This window comes from Chenopodium album, chromosome 23 (genome assembly GCF_948465745.1).
Source record: "Chenopodium album chromosome 23, dcCheAlbu1.1, whole genome shotgun sequence".
NCBI lineage: Eukaryota > Viridiplantae > Streptophyta > Magnoliopsida > Caryophyllales > Amaranthaceae > Chenopodium > Chenopodium album.
In genome coordinates this window covers 12,275,580-12,286,090 of record NC_137856.1, presented here as the reverse complement: position 1 = coordinate 12,286,090, position 10,511 = coordinate 12,275,580, and the positions used below count along the sequence as shown (strand labels likewise).

The window sequence follows — 10,511 nt, the reverse complement described above, 5'->3', positions numbered from 1 at the left end:
TGGGGCAAGGTATTTGTCGCTGGTGACTTTACCATGAATTGGGTTGTCCCTTGGTGGAAGATTGAGAAGATGATTGGTTGTAATAACCAACCTTACTGCCGTCTCCCCAGTTTATCAAGATTAACCTTTTATTACCCTTGTAGGGTTAAGAGACAATATGGGCTCGCACAAACCATCCCTATAGGAGATTTCCGCCGTCCTTATGAATACCCTTTTTCGCAAGAAGTTGAGCGCTTTGATAAGTATTGGTGTGCTAGGCCCTTATGGGAAGTGATCACCCATAAGGTTCCACCTTCTTTATCCAACAGTGTGAAGCAATGGCTTGATGGAAGATCTCATAAAAACTAAGTCAAGGTTGAGAAGACCAATGTGAAGACTCGTCTGGGTGACAAGAAAGCTTCTGCTAAAGAGCGCCTAGGTGAAAGAAGTGAGTTTAAGACTCCTATTATGGCAAAGAAGAAGAGCTCTAAGAAAAACAAAGGGAAAAGAAAAGTTGACTCTACAGAAAAGAACGTTTGGGTGGAGAAGAAGCATGGAGTTTTAGTGGAGGGAGAGACCATCTACACTAAAATAGAATGCAGATCTTCTAATGGATATCTCCTAGCAAAGGTGATGGATGAAGAAGAAGAAAATGCGGACAAGAATTGGAAAAGAATTAAGAAAGAAAAGAAAGATTAGAGCATTGCTTTTCCTTTGATTTATTAGACAATTTAAATTGTTTTTAGTTAATTTTAAGCTTTATTTTATCAATAATGTAATTTCTTTATTAATCAATAAAATTTCAGCTTTTATTTAAATTAACTTTATATTTAAAGCAATGAAAACTATTAAAATATTTATTTTCGGAAGATTTCTTCGAGTACGTAACTCGAAAAAATTTCCAGAATATACGAAATCTGCCAGACACTTGCAGAAAGTTAGCGCCACCATCTAAATGTTTTTCGCCGACGTCTACCTTCTGTCGCCTGGTGACAGAGTTGTCGTCTGGCGACAGCCTTCTTTTTCTGGCGCCAGCCTTATATTTTTGTAGTCATGAATTTTTTAACTCTGGGATGCGGGATTTCGAAAAATTAAAGTGGTCGCACCCTTTTAAGGGTTGCCTACGTATCCTTTGCTTAAGGAATCAGGCCAAACACAGCTCTCTTGAGTGTTTTACTCAAGTAATTATGGGTAGTACTTCTTGAGTTGGTCAAGATTTGTCATATTTGAAAATTCATTGCCATCCATGTCAGTCAATTTAGCTGCGCCTCCTGACAGGATCGTCTTGACGATGTATGGTCCGGACCAATTAGGCCTAAACTTGCCTCTTGGGTCTAAAACATTTTTCCTTAGTGCTTTTAATACCAAGTCCCCAACCTTGATATTTCTAGTCTTGACCTTTTTGTTGAAGTGTCTAGCCATACGAGTTTGATAGCATTGGGTATGATGTAGAGCTTCTAGTCGTTTTTCATTTAGTAGAATTAGCTCTTCATACCGTGCCCTAGTCCATTCGACTTCATCGATCTTAATTTCTAACGCAATGCGTAGAGTAGGTATTTCTAATTCCACAGGTTGTACGACATCCATTCCATATACTAGGTTGAATGGCGTATTTTCCTGTTGATGTTCGGATTGACGTGCGATAGACCCACAGTGCGAAGTGGAGCTTGTCAGGCCAATCTTTGTAATTCTCAGTCATTTTCTCGATGATAGTCTTTAAGTTCTTATTAACGGCCTCAACTGCTCCATTTGCTTGAGGTCTATATGGGGAAGAATGGTGATGTTGAATACCATACTTTTGTAGCAATTCTTCACATTCAGCTTGAAAGTGAGTTCCATTGTCACTTACCATTTCATGTGGGACTCCGTATCGACAAATTATGTTTCTCTCGATAAAGAGTGCTACATGTTTTGCGGTGAGTTTAGAATATGATTGTGCTTCTACCCACTTTGTAAAGTAATCTATTGCGACTAGGATGTATTCATGACCTCCTGTTCTGGGAGGTGTAATTTTTCCAATTATGTCAATCCCCCATGTGGAGAAAGGCCATGGTGAAGTGCATGTGTAGAGGAGAGATGGTGGAACATGTTGTAGATTTGCATAAATTTGGCATTTGGGACATCTTTTTACGTATTGATGACAGTCCCTATTCATGGTAGTCCAATAATACCCTTCTCGCATTATCTTTTGGACTAGCATCTTGCCATTAACATGTGTTCCGCATATTCCTTCATGGACAACTCTCATAGCTCTTTGAGCATCCTTTTTGCCAACACATAATAAAGCTCGACCTTTAGGTAACCTTTTGTGTAACTCATTTCCTATGAGCACAAACTGGGAAGCCAAAAGTCTTAAGGCTCGTTTGGACCTTTTGTCAGCATGAGGAGGATATTCTCCTTTGGTGACATAATTAAGTATGTCTGTAAACCATGGTTCTTCTTCTTGTTCTTCTTCTTGGACCACTTCATCGTCTTCTATTGCTTGAATGTATGCTGGTTTATGCCTCTTCTCTATAGTCAAAGGCATTTGCTCAATTTCCTTAGGAATTCTAACCATTGAGGCTAGTCTTGCCAAGGCATCGACAAATTGGTTTCCCTCTCTAGGTAAATAGGTGTATTCTACTTTTTCCAACTGATCAGTGAGGGTTTCCAGATTTGTTTGGTAAGGAGCTAAGCTTTCACTCCTAACCTTCCATCTCTTTGAGATTTGATTGATGATTAAAGAGGAATCTCAGAAAATCCGGAGTTTCTTTACTCCTAAGGCTAAAGCAGTTTCGAGGCCTACCACGCATGCTTCATATTTGGCTACGTTGTTGCTAACGTCGAAATATAACTTTATAGATATAGGAACATGTTCCTCTTTGGGTGATACTAATAGGACTCCTACGCCACATCCTTTTTTGTTTGAAGCTCCGTCAGAGTAAAGTCCATATATCATCTTCTGTCATCATTAAATCCTTGTCTGGAAATTCGTTCTCTTCTAATGGTGTCGAATCTTCTATTGGGAAATCTGCTAGAAAATCCGATACCACTAATCCTTTAATCGCCTTTTGAGGCATGAATCTTATATCAAACTGGGCTAAGTTAACTATCCACCTTGAGATACGCCAGTTAAGTGTAGATCTCTCGAATAAGTACTTGAGGGGATCCATTCGTGATACTACATAAACTGTATGCACAAGCATGTAGTGCCTTAATTTGGTCGTGGCCCACACCAATGCGAGGCACAACTTCTCTAATGGTGTATAGCGTGTCTCATATTCGAGCATTTTCTTACTTAGGTAGTATATAGCATTTTCTTTATCTTCTACCTCTTACGCAAGCATAGCTCCCATTGTTTCTTTTGTAACCGTTAAGTATAACCTTAAAGGTATTCCTGGGAGTGCTGGAGCTAATACAGGAGGGGTTTGAGAGATAGGCTTTGATCTTCTCAAAGGATTTTTGACACTCATCGTCCCATATGACTGACACATTTTTCTTGAGTTTTTTGAATATTGGTTCACATATTGTGGTTAGCTTGGATATGAACCTACTTATGTATTGCAACCGGCTAATGAATCCCCGAATTTGCTTTTCAGTTTTGGGCGGTGGCATGGACATGATTGCTTTAATCTTGGTTAGGTATATCTCTATCCCTCTAGAGCTTATGACATATCCTAAGAGAGATAGATCGTGGCATGGCCAATGAATCCCACCGCCATCGAAATCGACTTCCGACCACTTCATCTGAAATTCTACCCAACCCTTTCATTTTCGACCCTCGACACTATATACTTGCTTTCATTAATGGATAAAGGACGGGGAAGAAAGAGTTACGGTAGGGGTTTCACGGGGGTGGGTGGGGCTGGAGGCTATGGTGAGTTTCACTGGGGTGGTGGTTGTAGGGTGCTTCACGGTGGTACGAGGGGAAGTAGGGGGCTATGGGATTTTTTTTTTTAATTATAATCATCTTTTTTAATTATTCAAATCAATTTTTTATATTAAAATAAGAAAATTGTAAAATTTTACAAAAAAAATATTTGACCAATTAAAAAGTGACACGCGTCACACTTAACCCTTTGAGCAGGTCACCAACCGGTTACGTCCTATTTATGGAAGATCAGGGCTAAAGGTCGTAACATTCCAGGATAATCCAAAGGTCGTTATATTTATGGAAGACTGTTGAAAGGTCGTAATAATCCTGTCAATTTTTCCAAAAATCAAAATTAAATTTTCTAACCTATCACAATGCAACACGTGTCTTAGGTAACCTATTAAACTGGTTATCGGTATTTTATCCTATTTATGGAAGATCAGGGTCAAAGGTCATAATATTACGGGATAATCCAAAGTTCGTTATATTTATGGAAGACCGCTGAAAGGTCATAATATTCCTATCAATTTTTCCTTTTTTTTACTACAAAAATTTAATGAATATAATTCTTCCGTTTCACTCACATGTTCTAATGAATATATATTTTTCTTTCGAAGGAGAAAAGTCCTCTTAAAGAAGAAGAAAAACTCTTTCTTTCGAAGGACAAACGTTCTTCCTAAAAGAGGGAGAGTTATTATAAATCTCGAACAAACTAAAATAAGCGGAAAGGCACACACAAAACAAAGTTTGGGGCTTTAACATTGGTAAAAACCGACGAAAGCCCCCTCCAAATTCAACAGTAAAGGCTAGGTTTTTTAGAAAGAGGATGGGGGAGAGAGGAGATATGGAGTACAAGTATGCAGGGGTGGCAATTCGGGTCAGCAGGTCGGGTTCGGGTCAGATGTCGGGTCAATTTTCGGGTTGTGCTTAAAAACTATCAAAAATAGTTTAAAACTTAATATTATAACGATATATGACATTTTGGTCAAATCGGGTCGAATTCGGGTTGTTCGGGTTTGGGTTGGGTCGGGTTTCTCTCAGTAACTTCGGGTCGGATTCGGGTTGGGTTATCAGGTCGGGTGAAGGATTGCCAGCCCTACAAGTACGGCGTTGATTGTTTAAATGCGACATGCCTTCATTGCACATATTTTAAGGAATGAATTAAAATGTAAATAGACAAATTGTTCAAAATAATTTATACATGTAATATATAAATAGATGAATTTATAAAAGTGATTTTTTACACCAAATTACGAATACACAATAATAGAATGAAGGGAGTAAGTATTACTCTGTATTTATTTTTAAAGTTGGTTGACGATCCAACTAGTGTACATAAAAGCAAATATCGTGGAGTCGTAGTAAAATTCACACGAAAATACGAACAAATCTAACAAAGAATTGAAAAAGAAAAAAGAATAAGATAAGCATCTTAACGGCACCTTTGAGTCTGACAACAAATGTTATACATTATTCTTTAGGAAAATGTCATGTATATGACTTTGCATAACAAAACTGGTATAGTATAATTATAACCTAATGCTCATATATCATAATTTAGGCAATAATAATAATATCAAGTTGCACCATGAATATATATAAATACTTAGCATCATTCACCATATCCTACTGTCTTCATGATCTCATTCATAGACCTACTCAAACTATAACGAACTTCACAAAGGTCTTATTTCCAATCTTCTTCATTATCAGGTTAGTTATTTAATTCAGTTTTTATTACGATTTTTATCAATAATGAATGTCTATAATTGTCTCTTTGTTTAAATAACATGATAGAATAAGAGAGAAAGAAAGAGGAAGTTATTAAGAGGAAGATTTGGAAGGGTAGGGAAAAGAAAGGGAGCAAGGTGTTGTTTTCCCTTCGAATCCATCGAATTTATAGGGATGTATAATCTTAAGGAATTACTCTTAAGGGCATGCTTGGATTGGGGGTAAAACATTAAGGGGGTAATAAAAGTCAAATTTGAAAAAACAAAAGTAATTAGAGGTGTTGTTGTAGGAGACATGGTGCTTCCAAATGAATTAAACTAGTTGTGCCATGAGGAAAAGAGAGAGATGGAGGAATTATTACTCTCATTATGAGGGTAATAGTTACCCACCCTCCCCCTAGTGTAACTATTACCCCCAAAATGAGGGTATTGATTCCTCTTTCTTCACCTCACATCATACCATCACTACATAATTTTCTTACAATCACACCATCACTATCTCCTTCTTCTCTATTTACACATTCATTTTGCTTAGTTTGACTTTTATTACCCCCTTAATGTTGGGTAATAAAAGTCAAACTAAGCAAAATGAAAGTGAATATAGAAAGGAGGAGATAGTGATGGTGTGATTGTGAGAAAATTTATGTAATGATGGTGTGGTATGAGGTGAAGAAAGATGAACTAATTCCTCATTTTGGGGGTAATAGTTACACTAGGGGGAGGGTGGGTAACTATTACCCTCATTATGAGGATAATAATTCTTTCATCTCTCTCTTTTCCTCATGGCACAACTATCTTATTTCATTTGTTAACGTCTTGTCTCCTATAACAATACTTCTAATTACTTATGTTTTATCAAGTTTGACTTTTATTACCCCTTAATATACTACCCCCAAGCCAAGCATGCCCTAAAATGAAAGAAAGATGTCACAAACCCCTTAAACGAAAAATCCTTATTCAAACATGGGAACTTGCTCCCCTTCCTCTTTCATTTTCTTCACATTTTTGTAAGGATAATTTGACTTTTGGTGTATAAGACCCTAATTTCATTTTTGGTACCACCAAAAAACCCTTGTTTGATTTTTGGAACCTATTTGAATTTATTTTTCTTTGAAAAAAATGCACTTTAATAATCCCAACTTTATCCGATTTAGACTCCGTTCACTTTACCTTATTTTTGTAGAACTAAAATCATTTTTACTCAAATTATTTTTTGTTGAACTTAAATTATTTTTACTAAACATATTTAAATTTTATTGAACTGAAATTATTTTTACTGATTCTTTATTATATTTATTCTTTAAAGTCACTAATTTTTAATAAGCTAAAATTATTTTTGTTGAATTGAAATTAATTTTAATGAATAGAAATTATTTTTACTGAATATTATTTTTTTAAGGAGAAGTCAACAGGTTCTTATTTTAAACAGTTTCAACTTTTGATTATTCTACAATAATTTCAACTTTCACTTTCATTTTCTTCTAAAGGTTTCATTTCTTTAATTAGATGGTAATTTAATACATTCTCATCTCATATAATTCCTCCCTTTTTTAGTTGAATTACTTTGCAAATTACGGATTCTTAGGCAATTTTGCAAATGAGAAAGATAGAGAGAGATAAAAAAAAATAAAAAAAAAAAAGGACCCATGTGATACAAGAGAGAAAAAGAGAGTTTATTGATTATAAAGGAATGTGATGCAAATAATTTAAAACTTATGGTTTAGGAAAGTGATGCAACAATTTAAAGAAACGGAGGAAATACCTTTTTTTTCTAATTATACATTTTTTTTCATTGATTGTGATGAATGAAAGGATATTTTGACAATTACCACCTACAAATTGTTGCTGTTTTAGCAATTACCACCTACATTTTTTAAAAAAAAAAATTATCACCAACTATTTTTTAAAACATCAAAACATCCCACCTATTTGGCTATGAAGTGAAGTGTGATGTCATGTGGGGCCCACAAACTACCTTCTCACCTTATGTCCATCCTTTCCTTTCTTTTTCTATCAATTTCTCATTCCCCTATATGTAATCCTCTTAAAATCGGGGAAAGAAACTTCAAATTAAACTACATATTCATGTTAATTAATATTTTACGAATTGAAGCTTTTCTCCAATTTTGAGAGGATTACAATACAAGGCAATAAGAAATTGAGTGGGAAGGAAAGAAAGGGGGGAAAAAGGTAATTAGTAGGCCCCACATGATGTTACATTTGAGTTCAGAGTCGAGTAGGTGGGAAGTTTTGATGATTTAAAAAATTATAGGTGATAAAATTCAAAAAAAAAAATTTGTTGGTGGTAATTGCTAAAACAACAACAATTGTAGGTGGTAATTGTCAAATTTTCCAGAATAAAATGCCGAAACGTTACTTAAAGAACCATACGAAAAAATGGTGTTACCAATATACTCCAATGCTTAAAACTTTGCTAAATACTCGTCACTTAGCTTAACAAAGAAAAATCAAGTACAATATTAACCATTTTCATTTCTTCCTATAGGAAACAAAGCTCAGTTACTAATCAATGGCGAAAGGAAAAACATTGGAAATGCTTGATGCACTTGATGTGACGAAGACACAATGGTATCACTTCAAGGTCTTCACCGTTGTTGGCATAGGTTTCTTTACTGATGCATATGGTCTCTTCTCTATTTCCGTGGTGTCCAAAATCTTAGGCCGTCTCTATTACACTGAGTTGAACTCTAAGTACCCTGGCAACTTACCCATAAACGTGTCTTTTGCGATTACTAGTGTGGCCTTGTGCGGCACCCTCACTGGCCAACTCTTCTTCGGCTGGTTAGGTGACAAGATTGGAAGGAAAAAGGTGTATGGTCTTACCTTGGCCATGATGGCTTCCTTTTCCCTAGCTTCCGGTCTTTCCTTTGGTCATACTGCAAAGAGTGTCATTACAACTCTATGTTTCTTTCGATTTTGGGTTGGGTTTAGTATTGGAGGTAACTACCCACTCTCAGCTGTTATAATGTCTGAGTGTGCTAACAAAAAGACTCGTGGGACTTTCATCGCAGCTGTGTTTGCAATGCAAGGATTTGGGATCATTGTGTGTGGTGTTGTATCTCTTATTGTGTCTGCAGCATTCGAGAGTAAATTCAATCCTCCTTCCTTTAAAGAGAATCCAATTAGATCACTAACTCCTGAATGTGACTACATTTGGCGGATCATATTAATGTTTGCAGCTCTTCCTGCTGGTTTAAGCTACTACTTTTGCATGCAGATGCCTGAGACAGCTAGGTATTACACTAAATATTCCTTATTACAAAATGCAAAACACAAAGCATTCATATATTATTATAGGAAAATCTGTGAAAAGGGTCCATTAAAGTAGTCTTTTAGGTTAGTTGATACTTGATAGAATAGGTGGTACAAAAGGTCTTTTTATTGCACTTAAGTTGTGGTGAGGGTCCTTTGACCGGATTTTGACTATTGATTTTTATTTTTTTTTCCCGGCATCTTGATTCCATCATTGTAATTTGTAACACCCAATAACATCATCCTAGCAATGTTTATTGAAATATTTTTTAAATTAATAAGCTAACCAACTAAACTAAATTTTTTTTGAAAGGTACACTACCTTGGTCGCTCATAACCCCAAGCAAGCAGCACAAGACATGGCAAAAGTTTTACATGGTAACCTTGATGTCGAGGAGGAGTTATCAGCAATTCTTGTGAACGGTAAAAACAAACAATTTGGGTTATTCTCAATGGAGTTTGTACGATTATATGGCTTACGCTTGCTTGGGACAACTAGTGCCTGGTTCCTACTAAACATTGCTTTCTCTAGCACCCAAAATATTCTACAAAAAGACATATTCATTTATGCCGATTGGATACCTAGTGCAAGCGAGATGAGTGCTATTAGAGAGGTATACAAGGTGGCTCGAGCTCAAACCTTGATCGCCCTATGTGGGGTTGTCCCTGGATACTGGTTCACTGTCGCCCTGATAGATGTATTAGGGAGAAAAATCATCCAATTTGTAGGATTCCTAAAGATGACAACATTCATGTTCATTATAGCCTATGGGTATGAGGGATTGAGGACACATAATATTCGTTTAATAGTCTTATATGGATTTACCTTCTTCTGTGCCAATTTTGGGCCTAATGCAACCACTTTTGTGATCCCTGCTGAGATATTTCCGACTAGGTTGAGGTCAACTTGCCATGGTATATCGGCTGCTGCAGGTAGGGCTGGGAGTATTGTTGGAGCATTCGGTTTTTTATATGCTTCCCAAGAGAAGGACCCTGCAAGAAGGCCATCAAACTTTCCAAAAGGTATTGGCAAGAGGAATACTCTCTTTGTTCTTTGTGCGATCAACTTTGTTGGCATGCTATTCACCTTCTTAGTGCCAGAACCCAAGGGTAAATCATTGGAAGAGGTATCGAATGAGGTGGTTGGTGAAGATCAAGAGGAAGCTTATGAAGGTGGAAGTTTTTCTCATGTATGAACATTAGAGAAGTTCTTGTGTCAACTCCAAAAGCTTTCTTTTAGTTATTTCTTTGCATAATTAAAAAAAAAAAAAAAAAACCATTTGATTCAAGGTGGTGTTTTTCACTTTAAGTGTTGATTATGCTGTATATAATAACAAGATTTGAATGTAATTTTTACTAAGGCTGCTTAAAATGATTGTAAATTTATAAATAGTTTAAGGTCGTAAATTATATCAGTTGACTATGCTACCTAAGCCTTTTTAATGTTTTTGACACAGAAATTTTTTTCATATAGTGCTCATTGACAAAATCCGTTGAGTTATTGATGATAAACTAGTTTACTTAAGTTGGTTAACATCTGGGTGGTACTCAACAAGACCTCAAATATCATCATTTGCCATAAGCTTGTGGTTCTCTTTACACCAAAAAAAAATAAAAATTGATTATGCTTTAATAATTAGTTGATTACTACTTTTTTTTCATTTTAATCTCAAGAG

At 36.0% G+C, this 10,511-nt stretch overlaps 1 protein-coding gene across 1 annotated transcript; it reads left to right on the top strand.

Annotated features, from left to right (window-relative positions):
* Positions 1-8,092: 8,092 nt before the first annotated feature.
* LOC145607044 (putative inorganic phosphate transporter 1-3) lies at positions 8,093-10,031 on the top strand. Its single transcript, XM_081662827.1, has 2 exons — positions 8,093-8,817; positions 9,149-10,031. The coding sequence occupies exons 1-2, from the start codon at positions 8,093-8,095 to the stop codon at positions 10,029-10,031; spliced, it is 1,608 nt and encodes a 535-aa protein (XP_081518953.1).
* The last annotated feature ends 480 nt before the right edge of the window (positions 10,032-10,511 follow it).

Coding starts and splice junctions, on each gene's coding strand:
- LOC145607044 (XM_081662827.1), top strand. CDS start 8,093: ATGGCGAAAGGAAAAACATTGGAAATGCTTGATGCACTTGATGTGACG. Junction 8,818..9,148: donor CAGATGCCTGAGACAGCTAG/GTATTACACTAA, acceptor TTTTTTTGAAAG/GTACACTACCTTGGTCGCTC.